Source organism: Pleurodeles waltl, chromosome 1_2 (genome assembly GCF_031143425.1).
Source record: "Pleurodeles waltl isolate 20211129_DDA chromosome 1_2, aPleWal1.hap1.20221129, whole genome shotgun sequence".
In the NCBI taxonomy this organism is placed as follows: Eukaryota; Metazoa; Chordata; class Amphibia; order Caudata; family Salamandridae; genus Pleurodeles; species Pleurodeles waltl.
The window spans coordinates 476,802,724-476,830,614 of NC_090437.1; the positions used below are offsets into that span (position 1 = coordinate 476,802,724).

General features: G+C 45.4%; 1 protein-coding gene across 1 annotated transcript in view; it reads left to right on the forward strand.

Moving 5' to 3' along the window:
- The window catches only part of LOC138301046 (caspase-6-like), a 108,249-nt gene that overhangs the window by 65,584 nt on the left and 14,774 nt on the right, over positions 1 to 27,891 (forward strand). The window contains exon 7 of the mRNA XM_069241087.1: positions 17,075 to 17,225. Within this exon, the coding sequence (XP_069097188.1) occupies positions 17,075 to 17,225 (151 nt within the window). The remainder of the gene's footprint in view (positions 1 to 17,074; positions 17,226 to 27,891) is intronic.

A 27,891-nucleotide genomic window follows, 5' to 3' on the forward strand; every position in this document is an offset into this window, starting at 1 on the left:
AGGGGGGGGAGAGACAGGGGACACACTTGGTCAATGGCAGCAACAACACTACAGTTGGCGTACACAACACACAGGGAGCTGTCCTATGCACTAGGCCACGCACTACCAGTTACAATGCTAGTCACCAGCCCATAGGGGACATGGCAGAACACCATCAGCTGCATACCTGAAACCCACAGGACCCTGGATGTCCATCAACGCCATTGAGATTGGAGTGCTTCAGAGCCTGCCCAACAATGGACCTACTCTTCCATGTTCCCTCTGGCCTAAGGACACCCACAGCCCACATCACACACCCAGGTAAAACCTTAACGAATGCCATCTCATGAATCTGAATTTGTACTCACCCCCTTGTGGCTGCTGTGATGCCTTTAAGCACCCATCCAACTCCGGATAGGCCACCATCAGGATGCAGAATACCGTCCCCGCTGGTGTACATGGCCATTGGCTCCTGGAACCCATAGGGCCCAATGATAACCAATGCGAAGTGGCACGGTGGTCATCGACCGCCTACCACAACGGTGCACAACCCCAGCGGAATTACCTCTTTTCCACTTGTCCCTCTTCACAGGTCAGGCAGCCCATTTCAGGGGGCACAGACAATGGCACCTAACTGCATCACAGCATACATTAGCACATCAACTGACTCTTGGATTCACATACTGGTTCTGTAAATGAAGAGATGCATCATTATTGCTATAGATGTGTGAATATGATCCTCTGCTCACCGTTTTCCTCCCTAGGCATCAACCGCTGAGAATATTTAGGATATGGAGACATTCTCCAGTGTACAGACCCCTGGTGGACCTTGCGACAATGGAGGACAGACATATTATCCTAACATACAGACATGATCGGGCCACAATCAAAGAACTCTGTGCCCAATTGGAGCCAGATCTGATGTCAGCCATATGCCAGCCCACAGGTATCCCCCCTCTAGTGCCGGTCCTGTCAGTGCTCCATTTTCTGGCAAGTGGTTCCTTTGAAACACCAGTGGCCATGGCATCAGGGATGTCTCAGCCAATGTTCTCCAACGTGCTGACCAGAGTGTTGTCTGCCCTGCTGAAACACATGCGCAGCTACATCGTATTCCCACAGGTGGAGGATTTGGCCACAGTGAACGCTGACCTTTATGCCCCGGGACATATCCCCAACATCATTGGTGCCAGTGATGGTACACATGTAGCATTTGTTCTCCCCCCGGAGAAATGAACAGGTGTTCAGGAATAGAAAAAGCTATCACTCTATGAATGTGCAGATGGTGTGTTTGGCTGACCAGTAAATCTCCCATGTGAATGCCAAGTATCCTGGCTCTCTGCATGACACCTTTATCCTGAGGAATAGCAGCATCCCATATGTGATGGCTCAACTCCAGAGGCACCGGGTGTGGCTAGTAGGTGAGCCCAAGTTCCCCATCCAGTCTATGTTGGACAGTGAGGATGAGGAGGAAGAGGAAGAAGATGTGGGCAACAGAAGTAATATCATACAGCAGTACTTCCAGTGAAACACAGGTAAGACACTAACTTCACTTTACTTTTCAGTTTTCTGTTGGACATTGTACATGCCAGCCTGATTTCCCTATGTCTATGGCCACTTACTGTACCCTTTGGCATCTCTATTTTCAGATCTCTGTGCCCCACTCTGGCTCCTGGTGTGTTTACTGCTGCCCACTACAGGTCATACCAATGGATAAATTTCTGTACATAGGAATTGCAATGTTTTCAGAATGTTGTACTAATGCATCATTCTATCAATGGACAGACTACAGACTTGTATTTGTTCCAAGGGTGTTTATTTAAGTGCTAATAAGTAGAGGGGGATGTGCAATGGGCTGGAGTGATGGTGGAGGAATGTCCAGTTAGAGTCCAGTCTCTTGGTATCTTAGGTGCTTTGTCCAATGGGGCATATGAAGGGGTGCAATGGCAGTTGAAGGTGGACAGGGTGACAGAGTGGGACAGAAGGGTGACAATCAGGAGAGTCTTATTTCCTGGCGGGGGTCTTGGCAATGTTCTCTGGCTTCTGCCTGAATCGCAGGGACTGTTTGCGGGGTGGTTCTCCTTCTTCAGGGGGTGGGGTGCTGGTGCCCTGTTGTTCCAGTGGCGGGGCCTCCTGTCCACTTGTGCCGGCGGAGGTGGAGGGCTGTTCTTCAGTGTGCCTAGTGTCAGGGGCCCGTTGGTGTTGGCCATGTCAGCCAGTACCCCTGCAATGGTGACCAGGATGGTGTGGATGTGTTTGAGGTCCTCCCTGATCCCCAGGTACTGTCCCTCCTGCAGCCGCTGGGTCTCCTGCAACTTGGCCAGTATCTGGCCCATGGTCTCCTGGGAATGGTGGTATGCCCCCAGGATCCCTGCAAGTGCCTCGTGGAGAGTGGGTTCCCTGGGCCTGCCCCCCCTGTCGCACAGCAGTCCTCCCAGCTTCCCTGTTGTCCTGTGCCTCTGTCCCCTAAGCCGTGTGCCCACTGCCACTGACCCCGGGTCCCTGGTTGTCTTGGGTTTGTGGGGTTGCCTGGGGTCCCTGTAGTGGTGGACACATGGCTGATTGATGTGTTCTGGGGACAGTGGTATCGGCTGGCTGGGTGGGTGCTGTGGTGGTGTTTCCTGAGGGGGGAGGCTCTGTGGTGGTATGGGACTGTGACAGGGTAACCGACTGTCCAGAGGCCCCTGATGGGCCAGGTTGGTCATTGTGATCCAGGCGTGCAGAGCTGCTGTCATCAATGTGGGCCTCTTCTGTGGGGGGACTGGATGTGGCTGACACCTCCTCTCCGGTGACAATGAGTGGGGGGGTCCTGTGCTGATGAAAATGCAGTGTTATTGTATCTGCATGTGCTATCTTGTGCATGGGTGTGTTTCCCTGCATGGTTGTGATTGCCCTGTCAGCTTTGCCTTGTGTGCGTGGTGATTTTGTGGGCTAGGTGATTATCTTTACTGGGCATGCTGTGGTGATGGGTGTCCATGCAGGTCTGTGATGGGGGTCCATGCATTGGTGTGGCATACAGGGCTTCATATTGGGATGGGTGGGTTGTGATAGTGGGGTATATGTGAGGTGGTGGAGTGATGGGGGTAAGGGTAGGAGTTTGTGATGGCATGCAGGTAGGGGGTTGAAAGTAGTAAAGATTTAACGTACCAGAGTCCAGTCCTCCTGCTACTCCTGCGAGGCCCTCAGGATGCATGATCGCCAAGGCTTGCTCCTCCGATGTTGTTAGTTGTGGGGGAGGAGGTGGGGGTCCACCGCCAGTCCTCTGTACAGCTATCTGGTGTCTGGATACCACAGAACACACCTTCCCCCGTAGGTCGTTCCACCTCTTCTTGATGTCATCCCTTGTTCTTGGGTTCTGTCCCACGGCATTGACCCTGTCCAGGACGCTTCGCCATAGCTCCATCTTCCTGGCAATGAAAGTCTGCTGCACCTGTGATCCGAATACCTGTGGCTCTACCCAGATGATTTCTTCCACCATGACCCTTAGCTCCTACTCTGAAAACCTGGGGTGTCTATGGGGTGCCATAGATGTGGTGTGAGTGGTAGGTGTGAGGGTGTGGGGGGTGATGTGTGGTGGTGTATGCTGTGAGGTGCGTGGATGGTGTATGAGTGATGGTGTTCTGTGGCTCAGATTGAGTGGGTGCTCCTGGCTTGTCTCTCTCTCTCTTCGCAATCTTTTGTTCATTGAAAGGGTTGCGGGTAAGGTGGGTGTGTATTTTATATTGGGTTGGGTGTGTGGGGGTGGTGTGTGTATGTGTGTCAGGTGTGTGTAGTTTGAATTGTCCAATGTGGTGTAGTTTTGTAAGTATGTGTGTATTTTGAGCGTGGCGGTGTGTACCGCCAATAGTTTACCGCGGTTGAAAGACCATGGCGGTGATTCATGGGTCCTGATACTGTGGGTGTATTTCTATTGGCCTAACGGTGTGGGTTTTGGTACTGCCAGTTTATCACTGATCTTTGGGCTGGCGGACTTGTGTGGGTGTCTATATAATGGCGGATTTCTCTGTGTGGGTCATAATACCCGTAGTGTGTACCGCCGCGGTCACGGTATGTTGGCGGCCATCAGCACTGCGGTAGGTGGCATTTACCGCCAGGGTTGTAATGAGGGCCTTGATCTTTCTTTCTTTCTCCCCATTCTCACTCACAGCCACCCAACCTTGCTGAGTAAGACTTCATTGCTTTTTCTTCTAGTGAGGATATTACAGAACTGTGGATTGAGCTCTTTCTGCCTACATTTAGTCACTCTTGCCTAATGATAAAGGTGTTTCATGCTTAATAGTAGTGTAGTTTAGACGTGAAAAGTCACCTGTAGGTTGAAAACCTTGCAATAGAGGCACCTGTGGTTAAGCCAAGTCAAATATAACTTAATTTTGACACAAGCCATGAGATTGTACAATCCATGAGATAAAATGCAACAGCAAATAAAACCATTAAAAAGATCACAGTTAGAAGTGTAACATTTGCTAAAAAGAATTTCCTTCTGCAGTATTATCTCGCATAAATGTTTCAGCAAATAAAAGGAATTTTTATAAGCCCAAATGACCACCTGTAGCATTACAGCTGACTTTTCTTGTTGCCCACATTAATCCCAAATACTTTGCAACCGCACAAGCATAAAAAGGGCAAGAATCAGTCCTTAGAATCCGCAGGGCGGCACCATGACTGGAGGTACCTAATTGTCTACAAGTGGATCCTAGCCATATAGATCAAAACTGTGCATATTCAGGACATAGAAATAAAACATGCAGGATGCTCTCATTCTAGCCAGTACAAAAACGGGGGATAAGGAAGCTGAACCCGCCCATTTTGCTGTAAATTATTTCAAGGTTAGCGGCCCCACTCTAAAATGATAATATAACTTTCTGTCTAACAGAAGAGTGATCAGGTCCCAATAGCACTCTAAGCCATGGGTGGACTTGAAATCCAGAAATTCCCCATTCAGGGTGGCACCAACAACTTTATGTTCCTCCCATTGTAGAATATACAGCCAGTACTTTTTCTTCAATACTTCCTTAGGAGGAATCTGGGCTGTGAATGGATACATCCAGAGATCATTTAAGCCCAAGGAAATCAAGAGCTTTTTAATTGAAAACAACCATGGAATTTTATTAAAACTATCAACCTTAGTGTTGTCTTTAAGGGCTGCAGCATAATGCACAAACTCAGGAGTAGCCCAAATTCTTCTCCAAAATAACAATGGACCCAGGGTTACTTTGTAGGTTATCTTTTATAAACCCAGAGGCACCTGTATCTTCAACGAGAAATAATCCTTGCAAGTTTCATGTAAATACAAATCCCACACAATTGAAACTGAAGCCCATATTTATACTTTTTTTAGTGCTGCTTTTTGATGCAAAAACGGCGCAAACATACAAAATGCAGTTGTATTTTGCAAGTTTGCACCACTTTTGCGTCAAAAAATGACGCAAATGTGGCACTAAAAAAGTATAAATATGGGCCTGAATGTTTTAAGGCGATCTCTGAACTCACGCTCCTATCCAGGCAAGTTGCCAATCAACAGTCACAATGACCTCTTATATGGGTCCGGCACCCTGTTACCTGATCTTTTACACCTTAATTATTCAACTTCTCCCCTGTCCCATCACCCATTCCCATGTTGCCAAGTAATGGATATTTTTCAACAAAGGGCTTCTTATTTACTTTTGTTTATATTGCAGTGCCAATCTGACAAGACAGCATTTTATTTTCTTCTCTTTTACTGAAAAACATAAGATTAGGATAATAGTTTAAATGATTTAACACAGAAAATACTATGATAAGATATGTTATCCTTATATTGGGATTGTAATCCTATGCCCTGTGTAGTACACAATAGAATGTTTTCCCTATTATGCGATTTTGTAGTATAGCTTTATATCACGCTGCCAAGGACTATACCCGTTGTAAAGACCCAGAATCTATGCTATAGGTCTGACCTGCAGACAAGGGCTTTTAACAATCTGTAAAGCCCGAGGCAGAAGGACTATAAGGCTGTTGGAACATTACACCCACTAAGGGTAAATTGTTCTATATTAAGAAATGAGAAACAGAAAGACAAACATTGGAATGTTGGAGCTCCGGACTTATACCAGCCATTATCAGTCCAGAGCCACTCATTGTCTTCAATGGATCTCTCAACATTCTATTGTTCTAATACTTGTTATATACTTGTTTATTCTCTGTTAAAACGTAATCCATTCACTGCTAGACATATTCCCTAATACTCGTCCTGGTCCAGCTGCCAAATGTAAAGTTTCACATGACTTTTAACCATTGTCATTTCAAATACTATCACCAAACCAGGTGATATTCTCCTTTTACTGTTTGTGTACTAGTCCTAACATTATAATATTTTAGTAATATTTTGATGTCTATAAGAAAAGTATCATGCTTGGCTGGAAGCTCTTTCTAAATTGACTCACTTTCAAATTTATGCGCACAACCATAGTTGAGTGTTGTTTTGCTGATTCTTGATTGTTTGCCAGACTTACAACTACCTATCTATTGGTGTAATCCAAACACCTTCCTTGAAAAATGCTATAATCAAATCTTCTCCCTGCTGGTCCATGTAGGACTCCAGTACTTGGGCAAGTTGTTGAATAGGCATCTCTGGCATCCTCACACTGGCCATCAGGGCCTCTAAATGTAGTTATCGCACATGGCTGTGCCATTAGACACTCGCAACTGGGTGGCAGAAAAAAACATGCTTTTGTGCTCGGATTTATGTTTGAGTCTGGCACATTGCTTGTTTGCTGCTCAGTATGGTAAGCCCAGATTTTGTATCCCATTTCTGGCCTGTTTGAAACCCATTTGATGGATTATCCTTAAAAACTTGAACTTGTAAAGCACTCATTATCAGAGGCGATCCTGAGTCAGCATTTCAGCCTTCTTTGTAGCCATAGGTTCATGTTTTTGTGATAGAGGGCAGTTAGGGCTCCATCCCCATCTGTGTCCTGATCATTTCATGAAAATGGCAGCAGTCTAGCTCTCCTAACCCCAGATGGGCCATCCTGATGATATTCTACTTTTTTTAAAAAGACCACCTTATTCGTATGTATCGAATTACAATGACCCTCACAGTGGAGACAGAGGAGGGGAGGCTCCCCCACCTTGCTAGGTTTAGATGGGGATCTGTACCACCGCCAAGGGCATACCTAGCTGGACCAGGAGTGCTACAGCTAGTTGTTGTAACTGAGCCTCTCTCTGCTTCACTCTACCCTCTGTTGCATTCCCCTTGGGCTAATGACAACCTTATGACCAAGATTAACCAGCCCAATCAGTTGTCCCTAGCAGAGCGGCTTTTGCCACTTTTTTCGGCCATCCTCATTCTGCCCATGATGTCGTTCTCTGTACCTCACTAAGGCTGACATGTGGACACTTGAGGTGAGTGTGGCTCTCTGCACTGGGGAAAGAGATGTACTACAGTCATCTCTGCTCTCTCTGCTAGTCAAAATGAATGTGTCTGCGCTTTACTGGTTGGTGCCCTCATTCCATGTTGTCCTAGCTAAACTGGAACTGAGCAGTCTATTAGTATCTATAGCTTAAATTGCTCTCATCAAATATTATACCACAACTCATGTTAACACAGTGCCATGAGCATCCTTCCACTATTTTCCACTTTATGGGGGATTTGCTCTTAGGGAAACTACTTTTCCAACCCTTCTCAGAGTGACGCAGAGAAGACACAAAAACCAGGCAATGCTCTGGAACAGATTAAATGTTTGTTGAGGTACCAAGGTTTATTTGCAGGCCAAGGCAGAATGCAGAGATACATCCAAGTGTTACAAGCAAGCATCTTCTGCCCTGAGACATTTATGTCAGGCAGTTATATGTCAAAAAGTGCTGTCACTGCAAAATCCCAAAGGGTGACATAGTTCAAACATGGCATGACTAGAATAAGAACGGAGCACAGCTCAGACAATGTACTTATATTAATAGTTGTGTCCATGGATCCTTCAATTCTGCTGGAAAATTCTAAGAATAGATATAATATATTCAAATGTGATATCAGTGGTGTGTGATGGTTCCAAGACTATAATATTCAATTATCAAATGTAATACAAAAAATACCAATATGCCATAAATACATACATGAAAATTACTAAAAAAGAACATAAATCCAGAACAAAATCATATTACAGACATAAGTACCAAATATTTAACACAAATCATCTAGTTCAATCAAAAACAATTTATCTCCAGAATAATCAGAATCAATACACCCTAGTCCAATTAATCCATGGAACGAGTGTGCAATGTCCAATTTGTTGACTTGGGGCCATGAAAGTTCTTGTCATCCAATGCGAAAATTGATTGCAAGATCAAGACCAGATTTAGCAGACACGTGTTTCGTAAAGGCTTATCTTTCTGTATTTGATGTAAACTGTTCAGGCTATGATTTGCCGATTAAGTGCGAGATCACAACACATCTGTACTTATTTGTCTCCAATAGAACAGTTCCAAATTGGATGTACTTATTAAAGTCGCCAAGCGACCTATACCTCCCACCTGTCGTTGTTGGAAGGGCGTTCTTTGCGGTGAGGCCATTACTAACAAGACAAAACATTGTTTGGATTTTTGAGCAACTTCTGGGCATTTCCCCAACAATAGTGTGGCATACTCGTTGGTTTACGTGTGATTTGCATTCTTTTGTGCCCATTGTCTACCACCTGGGAGCATATAAACCTGACCTCCATGCAGCTTTGATTATTAGATTTGTTATTTTTTCAGGTGCTGTGAACTTCATTTTGAATACTGATAATGCCGGATTTTCTGAGATCGGTAAAATCAGTGCAGTTAGATTGTTAACAGTGAACCAGTAATACGAGATGCACCTATTCTCGACTGTGCGTTATTCTGCCATTTACTGTTCTGGTCTAGTACAATTGGTTGAAAAAATAAGTATTTTTTTGGGGGCGCCATATTTAGGTGTGGTCATAAGTCCACAGTGCCTGACTACCATCTTCAGATTTTATTTTCCTACATGTTCTTTACAGCACTTAGAAACAACATCAGTGTGGTACGAAGTAGTATATAAAAACTAATTAATGTGATTATCTCCCATTTGCTCTCTAGCCTAGTGCACTGTTTTCTTCTCCTTACGCTCCAGGAGGATCTTACAGAAAAGGCACTCTTTTAAAGTGTTTTGGAAGAGGCGCCTCATCCTAATACCTTGGTCCTTCAGTTATTTTTGGAAAGGAGGCATTCACACTAACCCCTTGCTTTGCTCTAAATTAATTTGGAAACTGCCTTGTTGTAGAGGGACTGGTACCATCTGTCTTCTCAGTCAGTCATTGCTGCTGCCCAGGACACCCAACACTCCCTCCTACTCCTGCAATGGTCCGATTCAGCAGAGAGTAAGCTAGTCTTGCATCAACACTTGTTGATGTCACCCTCCTGTGTAAACCCCACTCTCTCTAGCCACCAAAGAATAATAATAATGATATATTTGCATCCTTTACTTTGTGTCATAATTCTGCTGTTTCCAACTGCAGTAAAAAAAAAAAGTTTAACTCATTGAACCAGCTACCCATAACACTCTCCTCTCAAGTTCTCATTGTAGGTCAGCACCACTCACTTACAGTCACACCTACACATCTTTCTCTTTGATTGCCCTTTCTTCACTCAAGAAGTCCCTTTAACGAGGAGAATCTCTGTGCCCATACCCCTATAGGGGGCTAGGATGCAAGAGCAGTAGTAAAGTGCCACCCCTCCATGCAGTAGTACAATTCTGCACCTTTTACTTATGTCAACCATCTTTTATGGTGGAACAGGGTTGCAGGTGCAGTCTCCTTGGCACCTCTTGTCCGCCACCCACATGCAGTGCTCCTTTAAAATGTGTGGTGGTGAGGCTGCTTCAAGCTGTCTTGAAAAGGGAGGCCTATTTAACTCCTATCCATCCATTTTCCCTCTTTCAACTGCATGCAGTGATTTCAGAGGTCTGAGCATACTGAAAAGAAACCTGTCAACGTGAGGCCTCAGCTTCTGTATTTTTTTCCTTAAGAATCAGAGGTGTAGCATTGAGGCATTACTCCCAACGTCTCATTGAAAACCAGTCTGCCGCTGACCCCATTATGTTGGAGAGCATGCTTCCCATTTGCTGTCTTGTCAGCATTGCAGGAGCTGCAGTTCTCTCCTTTACAGACAGCCAGGAGAAGTGGAAACCATGCCCATCAAGTTGTTTAGTGTACTATGTGGAAATGGTCATCAACTATACCAGGTGTCTCCAACTGGTCAATCTCGAGCTACCAGTAGTTCGAAGACACCTTAAGAGTAGGTTTCAGTCTAGAGTTCGTTTATAAATTAGCACTGTAACCAAGAAGTGTTGTGTTTTCCTTTTAAAGTTAAGGGAGGCTGTGTTTATTTTACTTTAATATCAGGCTGCAGATAGCAACTCAGATTTATGACCCAGGGTGTGAGGCACAGAGGTGAAGAACTGAAGCACTGAAGTATTTACCTCAAATAAAAGTCCCTGTCAAATCAGTATTCGAGGATGAGAACAAAATTCTATGTCTGAGTGCTTTTAAATGTAAGAAAATTAAAATGAAGATTTGACTCAACAATTAAGCTAACTCTTCAGTTGAATTTTCTTCGATTTTAAAGTGTTACATTTACAAACAACAGGCATCTTGCTCCCAGTGGCCAGTAGTCACCAGTCATGGTTTGTTGGCGGTGGAGGGGCATGGTGGCGCACTGCAGGGGCAGTTGGGGAGGGGAATAACAAAATAAACAAAAATGTAATAAATAGTAAAACAAATTACCTGACTCCAGAGTCCCAGTCGCATTTCCGGTCTTCAGACTGCACTGCAGGCACAGGCTCCCATCCTGCCCTGCAGCCAATCCTAACGCTGCTCTCATGCTGCTGGCAGCATGTGAGCAGTGCTAGGATTGGCCAGAGCTCCCTGTCTTGGTGCTCCCAGGCAGACTGGGAGCCTGTGTCTACTTTCTCTAACCCAGTAACACAGTGCCAGGTTGGAGAGAGCTCAGTGCACATGTGTGTTTAGCCCATCCTGAGGCAGCTGGCGAAACATACATGCACACTGAGGGGAGTGCACACCACTCCCCCTCTATGCTGGTCATCCCCATGGCCCCACCCCTTTAAAAATAAGAGCATAATAAACAACGTCTGTTATCATTTTATTTTTAAAGTTGTGCAGCTGCTGCTGCTGGCGCAGCGGACGCTTCTCCGCCATAGCGGAGGAGCCGCCGCTGGTAGTCACACTGCCATATTTATATAGCCATTTTTTTTAAATGGGAGAAATTTAGTGCAGACAAATGTACTATAGTATGAACATTTTTGCAGAACATTTTTCTGCACTTAAAATGTTTCCCATTTAAAATGGTTGTATGTTTGTGCTATTCATGTATCCATGGCAAAAGGTGTGTCCTGTGCCACAAGTACATATGACACTGGCTCTCAATCACCCATACACATATATCTCATTCATTCACATGTCCATACATCCCCACAGACCACGCTTAGACTGACGCACATGGCAGCCATGTCATAGTGCCCCTAGTAGTCAATGTATTTTGTTCAAACCATAATATGTGGTTCTAAGGACTTTAGGTTTAAAGTCAATGGAACTGGGCATGAGGGTGTCTGGTAACAACGTGTGAGTTGCTTGTCCTTAAATAGTTCATGATGATTTTTACTGATTAGTAGTAGCTTTCATTACAGAAAAGGATGAGACCAATGATTTAGAATAAGGGGGGGAGGCACAAAGGGAGGATCCAGCAGTAATCTAGTAATGCTGGTGCACTCTGGTGGAAAGAAGAGTTTTAGATGACTTGCCACCCCCATCCCATATATATAGCACCCATTTAGACTATGGGCTCTTCCTTCCCTGGCACACTTGTCTTTACTTTCTGCTATGTAGCCTTCCTTATGGCTCAACTTCCTTTGTGGTGGCACAGATATTGGAATTGCCCTGAAATACAGGAACAGAAAACACTCTGCAGCGTAGTATGGTTTCCACCAAGTACTCTTGCCTCTATATGGATGACTTGAGGGACCTCAGTGGTTTCTTTAAGTGGCGTCCTGTTCAGGCCCAGCATGATGCCTCTGGCTGGCTGAAAGTTTGAATTTCATGGGCACTGGCTTGCGACCACTTAGGCAGCATCTTGTTTCTTTTGTGAGGGCCAGGACTGATAACCATAGCCTCTAGAAGAAGTCTCTCTCCCTCGTTCTCTATTTTCTCTCTCACTTTGTATCTTTCCATCTTGCCCTCCCTCTTGCTAACTCCCTCATTTTTTAGGGTCGAGCCTCCAAGTGCAGGCATTAGCGCATGTGTCTCGCTTGCGAGACTCTGTTGTCTACAGTAAAGGGCTAGGAGCCTGCCTGTCACTTACTATTTGCTGGCTTGCATGGCACTCTTCTTTACAGACTCATAATTTGTCACTGAACGTCTGGCATCATTTCCGCTCCTCTCTGTGGAGCAGGGATGAAGCACTGATTGAGTCAATTTAATCAGTGCCCATCTGCTGCTCCCAACGTGATCGAGGTACTATTTTGTTCTTCTTTAACTTCTAGTGCCCTGCTGCGCAGCATGGAGCCGGAGCCCTAGTTTGTTATTCCCTCCTGGCATTGCCGCTGTATGAAGTCCCCCACAAGTAACATAACAATGTTTTTTGTACCTCATGGCCCCTCCTGCTAATCAAATGCAAGGGGGTGACAGATTTACAGTGTGGCGCTGGCAGAAAAGTGTGCCCGTGTTTGAGGTGGCAGTTTTTTCAATGTCACAGCTAAGTATCGGCCGATCTCCCTATCAGATGGAGCTGGGAAGGTCTTAGGGAAAGTTTTACTTATTTGCCTACAGGGGTGGGCTGCCACCTAGGGTGTGATAACAGAGGTACAAGATGGCTTCCGGCCTCGGGTGGGAACTATCGACCAGATTATTTGCCATTTATATGATGTCACATAAATTCACAGTAGTCAGGAGGTACTCTCTGTATTTGGTATTTATAGATCTGAAAAACGCTTTCGACTCAGTAGAAAGGGGCAAATTGTGAAAGTCATTGATGGACTTGGGGGTCAATGCCCCCCTAGTGAAAGCTATAGCGGCATTGCACGTAGATAATACGGCCAGAGTCAGATACGGGATGGGTGGGGAGTGCATAGACCCTTTTCAGGTACAAAAAGGTGTACGGGCAGTGCTGCATCCTGACTCCCTCACTTTTTAGCCTTTTCTTGAACAATGCGGCTGATTATCTTCTAGGGAACCAGTTAGACATCCCCGTGGTTGCTGGTAGGAGTGTCCCAATACTACTCTTCGCAGATGATGCAGTACTTTGGGGCACACACTGAGAACGCGGCCCATAGACTACTAGCCCATTTTGTTAAATATTGTGAGGAAAAATCGCTAACTAATAATTGTGTGAAGACCTTGGGGATGGCCATGCAACCCTCCCCCAGTCTCCGGCGGAAGCTAGCCATCAACCACACACCAATTGAGGCTGCTAAGTACTTTGACTATTTAGGTGTGCGGTTTTCAGAGAATCTGAGCTGGGTTCTCCAAGTTAGAAAGGCAGCTATAGCCCTTAAGCAAGCGGCAGAGGCAATACTAAAGTTGAAGCATAAAACTGGAGCAAGAAATATTAGTATAATCTTGGAAATATATGCCCAGAAAGCAGTTGCTGCAGCACTCTATGGAGCAGATCTCTGGGGATACGTTGATATCAGTGTGCTACAGATACCCCAAAATAATTTTCTGAGATCCTTACTGGGGTTAGGGCCAGGTACTCCCATGAAGGCTCTCTTTGCAGAGGTAAATTGGGTGCTGAAATCAGAATTAGCAGCCTTAAGGCCAACACCATATTGGGTAATGTTAGTCCTCAATCCTAGGACAGTAGTGTACCTTGAAACTCTTGAAGAGGCCACTGCGAGTGGTGGACTAGAAGGGCGCTCATGGGGAACTCATGTTAAAGGTACCCTAGCTAACCTCCGGCTGGAGGCTCTCTGGGAGGACCGTGTGCAATCAGACAGGATACTGCGGGTAAGGTGAAAGAGCGATATCAGGAATTTAGCAAGAGGAGGATGTATCATGGAATTAGGCCTGATTCGATCACAAGCTATTACTTTACTAATGTTTACAAGTCAATCCCCACAGACTACTTGGATCTGTTGTACCCTGAATTGATGCGGTCCCTTTATGTTAAATTTAGACTGCGTGTCTTGCCCCTAAGAGGTTATCTGGTACGCATGTGTAGGCTGGCCGCAGGACTTCAGTACCGTGATTGCTGTCCTGGGGAGGTAGATAATGTGGCCCATTTCACCCTGATTTGTAAAGAAACTTGTTTTAGCAAGGCATAGATGGCTTCACCCTCTTTTTAAGTCTTAGGGAGCAAATTGTACTAAAACTGCACTAGCACTTTTCACAAAACTGGCTAATATTAAAGAACACAACTTGATAGCCTCATATATATGTGACGCTTAGCCCTGGCTGAGGGAGTTACTAACTAAACTAGGGCTGATCGGACCAGTTGGTCCATCCGATTCATTAGATCTAGAAGGTTATAGTTGTTGTTGTGAGATACACGGTCCTTTGTTACATAAATGAGATATATTTATTACCTTTTTAATACATAATACTTTTAATATTATAACCTATTAAAACCACTGTTGCTAATATTAATCATCGTGAGCACTTGCACTTCATTTCTCTTGAGGACCTTTGCATAGAACACTATGACCCACTTCACCCTATTTTGTAAGAAATTTGTTATAGCAAGGCGTAGCTGGCTCCACCCTCTTTTTAAGTATTTTTAAGTCTAAAGGAGTATATTGCACTAAAACTGCACTAGCATTTGCACAAGACCGGCTAATATTAATGAATATGACTTGGTATTAAAACCACTGCTGCTAATATTAATCATTGTGAGCACTCACACTTCATTCTCCTGAGGCCCCATTGTATAGGATGCTATTGCCGGGAAATGTTCCACCCCCCAGATATAATAGGGCGCTCTTAATTTTTAAGCTTTTAAAGAATGAATAATGATCTTATTTAATGAGGTTTTTTATTGATGTATGTACTTTGTTCTCTCATATATATTGTAAGGCATGAAGCTGAAACAATTAAATTAAATATTGGTGCACTGTCATAACCAGTGCCCATTGTTACCTGCGATTTTCAGCTCAAACATTTTTTAAGCCCCTGCGCAAAATAAAGGTACTTTTTTTTTGCCCGGGCCTTTGCTTCGTCCTGCCAACAGAGTCCTTTCTTAAGGCCACTTGTTGCTGAAAGCGGTGGTAGCCAAATGTTAAACGCAATAAACAACAGAGCCATGGGATGGACCAAGGCGCAATCTGCTGCACTCCAATCCAAAACAATCTGCCTCACTACAATCTGCCCCACTGCAATATATAACAATAATAACAATATGTCCCACTTCAGTCCAAAAAAGTATGACCCACTCTCCTCTACCCCACTCCAATCTGCTCCACTCCAATCCAAAACAATCTGCCCCACTTCAATCTCCCCAACCCAAAACAGTATGCCCTCAGTGGGGGCCAGTAATTTTAGGAGGGGGGGTGGGCGGGAAGCACACTCACACTCACACTTATTCATTCACACATGCACGCACATCCATTCACAACACTCATCAACATTCAAACATACACGCACGCACCAAACATTCATTTAAAAAACACACACACACTTACCTTCAGCTCGGAGGTCCCAGGAGGGTTGGGACTGCTGCCTTCCCTCTCTGGCTGACTTAGGTCAGCCAGTGAGGGAACACAGCAGTCTCACCTTTGTCACAGAGTGGGATGCGGTCAGTGAGACTTCTGACCCATCCCGACTCTGTGACGAGGTTTCACTGATTGACACTTGCCCTGGCCGCATCAGGGCTTAAACCAGCGCCCAGGTTGAAATCAATCGGTGACACTTCCCCTCGTCACTGAGGGGAAGGGCCTCAAGGCACCTTTGCTGAGCTGAGGAGGTCACGCCCATTTTAAAAAAAATACAAACAACACATCTTACTAACCCAGTGACAACATGCTGAAGGCTGCTACAGAGAGTATCTGCGAATCAGGTGCTTACTGATCAGGTCTATGCGTTCTTTAAATGCATCTGAAACATTGTCCTACTTATATTTTGTCTGTGGGATTGTTCCTACGAGACTCTTGTTTTTTTAGGTTGAGTGTGCAAGAGCTCTGGCCTGTTGTAATCTATCTGTATGCTTTTAACCACATCCACTGCACGTCCATCACTATCACTCGTTCATGGGCTTGCCTTTCAAAAATCCTCTGTCAACATTGGTAAATGCTTTACGTTTGTCCCTTCTTGGGGCAGTTTTGTTACCGTCTTGGCCATCGACCATGTTACATAGATAATTGCACGTTTGCCAATACGTTTGACTGCGAGCGAACTTCTTTTTCCTTTTGTGTCTCTCCTTTGCTCTCATGCTCATGGTGGCTGTGGCACTTCGAATCGGCTCGCTTATGTCAACTAGTTTACACTTCATTTTCAATTTATATGGCAAGAAAAGTCCGGTTAGGAATTTACAAAATTAATAGCTCTAACTCGAGCAAACGTGAGACCCATTGCAGTGCAAATGCTTGTTTTCTTTGAGATTGTGATTTTTTATGAGAAGCATGAGCTATTTCAGCCCAACCTAGTTTCATCCAAATAAAAGCAGTGTAATAAAAATATATACATACATATAATGGCTTCCAGACAGTCCACTTCGTCCCTTGGTCTGTTCAAGTATCATTCACATTTTGCATCCGCCCATAAATATATAAATTGGGCACTATGGAGATCACTTTGTCCACTGCCTATTTTGCACAAATATTTCCTCAATACCTGTGCACAGCCACCTGAAAGAAGTGCTGCGACTGGTGTGCCTGGTCTGCTGGGCCTCTCCTTTATTTATATATTATTCATAAGTTTGCCATTTTTCTTCAGTATTGCATATGTTTGCAAATAAGTCAATAAAGCATTCTCCATTACTGAGGCCAGACCTATTGGCATTGCCAATGCTTCCTTTCAAAGCTAATGTGTCAGAACTGACTTGTTTCACTTCTATAGAGCAAGGGGATGCACCGTCCTGTAATACAGCTGCTGAAAAAACCTTTGTTCCCTGTCCTTAGGCTTGCCGCGGAAAGCAATGTGACAATGTCATTGCCTGTGACTCAGTTGACAGCATGATGGAGCCAAAGAATGAAATTCAAGTGGATGCGGCCTCCGTGTACACATTGCCAGCTGGAGCAGATTTTCTCATGTGTTACTCTGTGGCTGAAGGTACAAACACCTTAATAATATTTGACATGTCTGCAGGTGGGTATGTATTGATATTTATATAGCACCAACCTAGCTAGGAAACAGCGGAGCTCTGTGTAATACCTGTGGGAATTGGAGAAAAGCCACAGATTGTGTACATCAGGTGAGAATTGCACAAATACAATTCATACATTACATACATATATGTAATTGTAAAAGAACCTCTTGAAGACTTTGGGTCTGATGTAAGAATTTTCCTTTCACATAATGCAGACTTTTGCAAATGGAGAAGTGTTTTGTGAACTGAACTATGTACTAATAAGTCGGTTCACAATTTCCTTGCAATTCACTGCAGATGGCTAAAATTATATGGATGGTCACCTGGTGGTGTCAGCAGACCATCATGTCTGTGATCGCATTTAAATTAAGTAAATTTTTGTTTAATGTAATGAAATACATTACGGTACAAAAATATTGAAAAATTACAGACTTCCGGGTTAGGGGGGGTAACACATTCCCCCTGAGACCCCTTCACCTTTGTGAATATCAAAATGCTGTTGAAAAGTAGGCAGCTGTCCAGGGGTAAACATATCATAACAAATCACAGTTTAGAAAGGATGCTGCAAATAGTACCTTTCCAAGTACTGAATAATTATGCCTTACTAAACCAATGTTTTGCTTGGTTACCTGTTAACAAGTTGCAAATTGGGTTGAGTACATTAAAAAGCCATTCTGCAGACACAAACCCAATGATTTTGCGAATCTGAGGCTTTGGGAACACAAACTGCCCTTGTGCATGATGTTATTGATAACCACAAGCACAACAAAAGTTTTTAGTTGAACGCTGAGTTGCACTCGCTTTTCATGAACGAGTAGTGTCATAATAACCCTACTGAGAATATCACACCATCAGTTCTGCTATTTGTGTTGTTTACTCTCCACACAAATATGAAAAAAATACTTTTGAAAAGTAAATCATTTCATTGTGTACCTGAGCATGAGCAGCACTTTCCATATAGGCAAGTATATCTTTGTACAGACACCCTGAATCTGGGAAGCTGGATTTTCCTTATAGGAGTGGAAAAGATTGTTTGACTGCTGATGAGTGCAAAAATAAGCACATTGGGCCCTTCTTGAGAAAGCCACTAAAGTGCTACATTTTCAGCTCATTAACATCATGACGGTGCTGGGGCAAAGGGTTTAGTGTGCTTCTGATAACCGATGACATCCCAAACTTGTTGTATTCATGTACTTAATCCCTCACTAATGTACATGTCACTCGAGTCTGTGGTCTTTAAAGCAGAAATGGACTCTACCAATTGACACAAAAGTTGTTAAGTAGCTACAACTGACAGAAAAGCGCACAATAAGGAACTTGACTCCAAGTAGCAACACTAATAACATGCACACACGAGCTGAATTCAAAGGCATGCCTAACTTTTCTCTTGCAATGTGTTTTTTACTAATAATACCTTTTTCTCCTCATTGCAGTGATGAGTTAGACATTGTAATGATTAAGTGTTTCCTCGTAGAGTGCTCACATAAGGTGCTGGTCTGGCGCTTGTTGGTGTACGCTTTGTCGCAAGTGTGGTTGTGCTTACCTGTTATAAAATATAATTTTGAGTCCAAAGCAAGAAATGGGGTAAAACAAAGATCAAGTGTTCTACAAAAAAATAGACATTTACATATTTGCTAACATTTCAGACTTGGAGCAGAGGAAATTTCAGGCAGGAGACAGTTAAAATAAAACCTTTTTTGGCTTAAAAAAATCATGAGTCTCCCATCTGAATCGAGTCTCTTGGCATGCATGCATTCACACAAAGCACCTAATCACAGAAACCAACCTCCCTGAAAATCGCATGCCTGTGAAGCAAGGTAGGGACTGGCTAAGTGTTGTGGTGAAAGGGTTCTGGGTGGTGATGATCTCTCGGGATAAAAAAGAGGGTGGCAAAGAGGGTGTAAAATTATCAGTTCTAACACGCATTCTGATCAATACCATTGCCAGCAAAAATGCTGAGAGTTTAGCTGGGAACTCGGTTCACTTTGAAGTTAACACTTTCACCTGAAAAAATGTACTATTTGCGGTGGGAATAAATGAAGATTTAAGAAAACCCAAATAAATCATGAAGCCACACTAGAGGCAACCCCGAAAAGAGAAGAAAAGGTGGGCTAAGGTTTGCACCAAACATCCTATGGGGGAGGGTGCAGGTCTTAAATCATTTGGTCTGAAGTAGAGAGCTGGAAGGGAAGATATGTCTCTAAATACCACAAGAGGACAAATACAGGACAGACAATGAGTATATTCCAGTTGAGTCATTACTTCAGAGCAGTGTATTATGAGACACAGAAAAGTATAAGTAACAAAGACACCACTTCCAGCAGCATTAGACCAGGCACCATGAGTATCCTATCTGGAAAAAGGACTTGGGGAGCTACCATACCTGCCATGTTTTCAGACTGCGAAATGTGTGACAGCGTGACCCTTTCTTGCAAGTAAAGCCATGCAATTAAGTTCACGGAAGGACATAAGTAATAGAAATTAGACCATTTTGAGCAGTGAAGTTCTAAAAGGTTTTTGAGCTCACCCTCCCACACGTTGCTCTTATTGCAGTCACCCTCAGTGAGTGCTCTCTTGGTGGTTAGCATTCATTTTCGATACAAAACTATTTGGCTCATAGTGGGCTGCCCCCCCACCTCCGTTTCCCCCCATTATTGCAGAAGGTGGAAGCAGAGCCCTACAACAGACTGTTGTGGCTATCAGCATTACAATATAATACAATCATGCTTCATTTCGTTTACATTTCTTCTATGTACACTAACAACGCATACAGCTTGTCTGCCATTTAGGGTGCTACGTGCATTAATATTGAATGAGTAATTAGAATGCTGATTAAAAAACTTCCACGAATGTTATGGATTTAACTCGTTTACTCCACCGATCCCCTTCAACCATGCAATGACTGCCGACTTGGCACTTTCACCCCGCATTTTTGTTATATTAGTCATAATGAATGCCCTGCACTTGAAAAATACTACTGTTAACTTGGCACTTTGACCCTGCTTTTTATTTATGTTAGTCATAATGAATGCCCTGCACTTGAAAAATAGTACTATAACGATCAGAAAATGTGGACAGTCAGACGATGAGCTATTAACACCGGAGACCATCAACACAATCTACTGTACTGAAAAACCCACAAACAATAGAAATCACCTCACGCACACGCCCCAACGTTTGATTTGGAAGTAACGTGGGGCACATGCCAAATGCTGAATAAAAGCACAGGTAAAATTATGCGGATCTTTGCACTAACAATGCCTCAATTATGTAAATATACCACAAAACTCAAATCGCCCTTCCAGAGAAGTGGCATAAATGGCAGTTTTATTTTAAGAGCACTCACTGAGAAAAGATTGATATGTCTTCCCTTCATTACTGACTTTTATAATAATAAGTAAGTTAAAAAATATTTGCATAGATTTGCGCAGTGCATGCATATGTGCAAAACATTAGTAAATAAACCCCCATTTGGATGAAATGAGCCCAGACAGACCACTGCCCCATCTTGTGTTTGCAAAAGGCCGCTTTATTGAAACAGGTGTGTATCACAATTCATCCCTTTGCATTTTGCCTTACAAAACTATATACCTCACTATACAGTCAACATCTGCCTACCACCTACCCCCCACTCCTAAAACATCTCCCTCCCCTTTAACCTTGCAAACTACCCCAATGCCCGACTACCTTCTGTTATTCATAACAATTGAACTTCCCCCGCTTAAATTATTTTAACTCGCGCCCATTCCGAAATGCCAACTTCCTGTGTAAATAACCTTAATCCCTGCTCTCTTTCTGTTACTAATTCATTGCCTCCTCTCTTAGGGACTGGTTCCCATCTGTAAACTCCACTGACCTTCTGTAAAGGCCCCTCCAAACTTCTGGGCTTCCACTACCATCAAATGGGCATCCCTGACCTTTTTCTGCTCCTCCCCTCCAACTCACTCTACACTACCCCTTTAAGGATCTTCGCTATAAAATCCCTAATCTCCAACAAGTATAGAATCTCGACAGATGGACCCTGTCCACATGAAAAAATTCTACAGCATCATAGTGTATATCAGAGTGCACTATGATACCTACCTCCTGTTCCCTACAAAACACCTCATCTCCCTGTTAAGCTTCCTACAAGCTCTATATATCGCTGCTGGCTTGTACGCACCCCTCCAACTTTGTTGAGGTATAAACTCCGTCCACACCAGAAAACAACCTGCCCACTGCTGCTTTATCTCCAACAAGTCTTGCTTCATCCATTTTACCAGTACCATACCTTTTTCCTGAACTAAATAATTTCCTCCCAAATGCACGGTCACTATATCTGGGCACGTCACCCCCTTTTTTAACTTATTCAACATTGGCAGCAATTCTTTCCAATTCATGCCCCCTTTCCCATGCCATGCAACCCCACCACACGTTTCACTAAGCCCCAACTTGACTGTATTCAAACTCCTGGCTTCTTGCTCCGCCCATCTGATGAATTAATGCCCCACAATCCGCACGTTCAATTTTGCAGACAGGGTACCTGGCACTGAACCTACAAAAAAAACAAATGTTAATGACAAGTCCTGTCTGTTCATTCACCCTACCTAAAATCGAACACACATCTCTTTGAAGGCACTCAGAAGACCACCTTCCCAACTGCTTTATTCCCTCCCTGGAGCACCCGCGCCTCCCTGCTTCCATTGCTGCCCCTGTCTGAAAAGAATGGGCCCCAAATTCCAGCATTTGCATTCCCATGGCTTTTACTGATTTTCGCAATATGCTCAACAACTGAAAGGATGTCACTCTTTTGCCGTCCATGTGCAAGAAGACTGCCCCTACTTTCTCAGCCTTCAACTTTCCCAACCTCAAACCCCACTGCAGAGGGCAAACCTCACGATGTTCTTGCCCTGGCAATAATACATGCACCCCTTGCACCCTCTGATCCGTTTTGGAAGACCTCAGTAATATTGCCACTCCCTGTGCCTGCATGAAGACGTCCTCCCACAAAAGCCCCTTGTTTTGTTTGGAACCCAGCATTTCTGACACCCGAAATGCTCTAAAAACATCCACACCTTCAATGTTGCAAATCTGTGGTAATTTTGCCAGCACCCCCTCAAAACATCTAAAGTCAAGGGCCTCCTTGTCTGCCTGCCCTGTTCCCTTATCCATCCTTCCAAAAGGCACGCCCCCAGCTCTCCAGCTGATGGCGCGTAGCCCACAATGATTTACCCATGAAAGTTACGCCTTCTAATTTGCCTGCAATAGTCACCTTTAACTGCCCTTTCACTATTAGATCTAAGATGAATTGAACCACATCTTCCACTCTATCCCTACCTCCCTCTCTCCTGACTGCCCCCAACCCAATAAATTCGATCCAGGCCAGCTCGTACACCTTCTTTATTGACCGTGTCAATGACCCTACCACCAGCTGCAGCATCCTTTCTCACCTAAATTCCAAAAGTGGTGTGGCATGCGAATACGTTGCCTGTCTGCTTCCGTGGCTAGCCCATGGAACCTATCCCACTGTAAATGAGACAAAGTATCTGCCATGTCATTGTCCACCCCAGGCATGTGTTTTGTTTTAAACATGATATCATAACTCAGGCACACTAAGACAAAACCTCTCAGTAATGTGAGGACCTGGGGATCCCTGGCTGATTGCCTATTCACCACTTGTACTACTGCCAAATTATCTACATGAAAAAGTACTCTCTTATGCTGCAGTAAGGGGCTCCACAAATAAACTGCCACCACCAACGGGAAGAGCTCCAAAAAGGCAATAATTCATCCTGCCTCTTTCCACTCTGTTGGCCACTCCTCCGCGCACCACCTGCCTTGTCAATAAATACCAAAACCAAATCTGCCTGAGGCATCCAAAAATATCTGTGCCTCCCACTCCATTTCCAGCCGGGAACCCATAGGGATGCCATTGAAGGTATCCAAAAACATGCAACACATGCACAAATCTTCCTTCATTCCACATGCCTTCAAACTGTATACCCACCACTAAAAATCGCCCGGGTATACTGGGAGCAACTGAAAGGCCGACTTGGTATCATATTTTGCCATAAGTGCCCCTTGTCCTGCCTGCTCCACTAAAGCCACAGCTACGTCTAATGAGGAATATGACACACCTGCCTCTTCCCCCAGGATGAAGTCATTGACAGACTGTCCACTGGCCAGGATAAATGTTGTATGAACCTAAACTATCCTTGTTCTTTTTTGGGCACCACCCGAATGGGAGAAATAATGAGACTGTCCATTGGCCACTCCTGAAAAGGTCCTGCCATCCTACCTTTGGCAAATTCCTTTGCTAACTTCGCCCTCACTACATGTGGATATGTCTTGGCAGATTTTAAATTCTCAGCCCAACGCCACTGTCTTGGTCCTTCGTAACCCAACCTGAAACCCAGTGTAAAACCCTCCACCAACTGAGCTGCCTCCTCCTCCTCTTTAGGGTAGAGCTGCAACCAGTAAAGTAGCCTGCTTATCTTAACCAGTGTAAGAGTCCTTTCTTCCAGAGCCCTGGCCTCCTCCCCCCCTAAAGTGCCCTTGACCTCCCTGATGCCAATCTTGTGTTGGTGGCGGTTGTTGTCCCCCGCTATTGTAGTGCCCAGTCTGTGTTGTTCCCTGGTTGCCATAGCACTGTACCAATGCACGCTTGCCCCCGCACCTCAGGCATTCGTATCTTAACTTGCAGTACTCCCTTGATCAGATTACTTTATTAAAGTCCCAGCAACCCCCCTCAAGAACCTTCCTTTTGTTTAGGTTCCTGACCCCAACCCGGATGGGACATTGCTGAAAGGGCTTATACTGTATCGGCAGCCCACTGGCTGTAAACACGGTCTTCCCAAAATTTGCTGGGACCATTGTCTGCTGCCACAAATCCATATCTATTTTCCCCCATTTGGCCTCCAGGTCAGCTGCCATTCTTGTCTGAACTCCTCATCATACTGAGCCCATGCATTCCCATCAAACAAGATCTGTGCCTTTTCAATGACATTTATATATTGTAGAAGAGTAACGCTTCTCTCTGGGTATCATTTGCAATATACACTTTCATACATAAGGAAGGCCGATGTCCAGTTTTATATGGTCACTGGCCCCCTGTGGGCTTTTCACCGGTTCAAATTCCTCTTCCTTTAATCCTTCTTTCATCCTTACTTCTCTATGTAACAATTTTAGCACCTCCACAAGTTCTCCCTTGCAAATCTTATCTTTCGTAGTTGGCATCAAATGAGCCCCGAAGGTTTTGTAACCCCCTTATAAGGGAGCTTTATTTTACTTTGACCTCTTTGCTTTATTTTCCTTCGACTCCCTTCCCATCTGCGTCCTTACCCCCTTCTTCACCCTTGTTGCCCTCTGCAGAATTCACGTCTTCTTTTTGCCCCCCTGTCTTTGCATCAGAATCCTGTACTGATAACGTTTCTTTTCAGCTTTATTATCAGGCCCCACACCTGTGTCCTTGACATATGTACCTTTTCTGAGTTGTATCTCATCAAAACTCCCCCCACAGCCAACCTCAATTCCTTTTTGCTCCCAAATCCCACCCTATTTCTGCGTACCTGGCGACAAGGTCGGTGTCTGCCCCAAAGCCTGCTGCCTTGCCAGTGTCCGTGCGGCTGTGCTCCCTGTGGCTGCCTGCTGTTGCTTTGCCTTGCCCTGCGAAATACTACAAACAAAATTAGCTGCCCCCCCACCCTTGTTCCTCCTCTTTATCACTCTCTCCTTCCACAATCTCACCTTCTTCTGGACTATCCTCCATATAATCCAGCTCCATCTCTTCAAACCTGCACCCTTGGGCCTCTGCACCATATCCACTTTTTGGCACCTCCTTGCCCCTGTCCTTACCCACCGACCTGGTATCACTCATACCAGCCACCTCATGTGACACCCTCACCTCCACCCGGGGGGGTGAAACTCCATTGCTCCTTAAAGACCTTATCAAATTCCTTCAAGTGGCTGCGCTTTGAGCAGAATTCCTGATTCACCAGGCCACCGGAGCAGGCCCGCTCAAGCCCAGCCATTCCCCCTGCGAGGCTGTTCCAACCTACGCGGGTGCTCACCTCCAGATCTCACAATGTTACCTGAATGGCCGCCTCGCGCCAAGCAGACTCTTCATCTTATGGTTGTTGATCCGATCAACGCTCTGCCGACTCTGCCACACCCTGCGTATGTCGTGCCTGTAAGAAAGTCTGGGAGACCGTTGTGTAGCTGTTAGAAATGGGGTCTTTGGTTGGCAGTCAGGATACCCCCTGTCCAAGCAAGGACCCTCACTCTAGTCAGGGTAAGTCACAAATTATCCTGTGCCCACCCTCTGGTAGGTTGGCACAGGGCAGTCAGGCTTAACTTAGAAGGCAATGTGTAAAGTATTTGTGCAATAAATCATACAATAACACAATATAGCACCACAAAAATACACCACACAGTGTTTGGAAAAATATATAATATTTATCAGGATATTTGTAGGTCAAAACAATAAAAGATGCAATAAGAAATTGCAGAGATATCACTGAAAAGTGATATGAAGTGTCTTAAGTCTTTAAAAAGCAAACAAAGGGGGTCATTCTAAGACCGCCAGGGCCACGAATGACGGAAGCACCGCCAACAGGCTGGCGGTGCTTCCTAGCCCATTCTGACCGCGCGGTAAAGCCGCGATCAGAAAACCGGGGCCGGCGGTTTCCCGCCGATTTTGCCCCAGCTGGGCTAATCCGCCATGGCAGCGCTGCAAGCAGCGCTGCCATGGGGATTCTGACCCCCTTCCCGCCAGCCTGTTTCTGGCGGTTGTCACCGCCAGGAAGAGGCTGGCGGGAACAGGTGTCTTGGGGCCCCTGGGGGCCCCTGCACTGCCCATGCCACTGGCATGGGCAGTGCAGGGGCCCCCTAACAGGGCCCCGGCCGACTTTTCACTGTCTGCCTAGCAGACAGTGAAAAGCGCGACCGGTGCAACTGCACCCGTCGCACGGCCGCAACACCGCCGGCTCCATTCGGAGCCGGCTTCTGTGTTGCAGCCCTCCTTCCCGCTGGGCCATCGGGCGCTAACATAGTTAGCGCCCGGGAAGGTCAGAATGCCGGCAGCGGTCTTTTGACCGCATAGCGGCCAAATGGCCGTTCCCACCTGGCGGGCGGCAACCGCCGCCCGCCAGAGTCGGAATGACCACCAAAGTCTCTTTCAAGCACAAAGTACCTGGTTTGGAGTGAAAATCTCCGCAGAGGGCCGAGGAGGAGGAGGTGCGTGGAAAATGGTGTGTGCGTCGGTTTCGCCCCTTCACACACCGACTTGCGTTGTTACTTTTCACGCGGGGAAGATGTTGCATCAATTTCTGGTGGGCGGACAGTCTCCTCTGTGGGTCACGGGGTTTTCAGATGCCCCGGGGTCTGTGCGTGGAATCCTGGTCCTGTTGTCTGGCTGCGCGTCGTTCCGGTGGGCTGTGTGTGGAATTTTCTCCCTCACGGCAAGCGCCGCGTCGATTTCCTCTCTGGAAGTCGGACGGCGTTGTCCAGGCAGGCCGTGCGTCGAAGTTCCGGTCGCACCGCAGGCTCTGCGTCAATCTTTTCCTTGCGAAGTCGAGCGGCGGCGTCCCGGGTCGGCGTACAGTGAATTTTTCACCGCGGAGCAGGCTGTGCGTCAAATGTTTTGCCGCACAAGGAGTCCAGTTGATAGAAAGAAGTCTTTTTGATCCTGAGACTTCAGGGAACAGGAGGCAAGCTTTATCCAAGCCCTTGGAGAGCACTTCTGCAGCAAGGCAAGAGTTCAGCAAGGCAGCAGGGCAACAGCAATTCAGCAGTCCTCTGTAGAAAGCAGTCAGGTGAGTCCTTTTGGGGAGCCAGGCAGTACTTCTTGGCAGGATGCAGGTTCTGGTTCAGGTTTCTTCTCCAGCAAGTGTCTGAGGTGGTAGTGCAGAGGTCCTGTTTTATACCCAAATGTGCCTTTGAAGTGGGGGAGACTTCAAAGAGTGGCTTAGAAGTGCACCAGGTCCCCTTTCAGTTCAATCCTGTCTGCCAGGGTCCCAGTAGGGGGTGTGGCAGTCCTTTGTGTGAGAGCAGGCCCTCCCAGCCCAGGAAGACCCATTCAAAATGCAGATGTATGCAAGTGAGGCTGAGTGCCCTGTGTTTGGGGTGTGTCTGAGTGAATGCACAAGGAGCTGTCAACTAAACCCAGCCAGAAGTGGATTGTAAGGCACAGAAAGATTTAAGTGCAAAGAAATGCTCACTTTCTAAAAGTGGCATTTCTAGAATAGTAATATTAAATCCAACTTCACTAGTCAGCAGGATTTTGTATTACCATTCTGGCCATACTAAATATGACCTTCCTACTCCTTTCAGATCAGCAGCTACCACTTCAATAATGTATGAGAGCAGCCCCAATGTTAGCCTATGAAGGGAGCAGGCCTCACAGTAGTGTAAAAACAAATTTAGGAGTTTTACACTACCAGGACATGTAAACTACACACGTACATGTCCTGCCTTTCACCCACACAGCACCCTGCCCTAGGGGTTACCTAGGGCACCCATTAGAGGTGACTTATATGTAGAAAAAGGGGAGGTTTAGGCTTGGCAAGTACTTTTAAATGCCAAGTCGAGGTGACAGTGAAACTGCACACACAGGCCTTGCAATGGCAGGCCTGAGACAAGGTAAAGGGGATA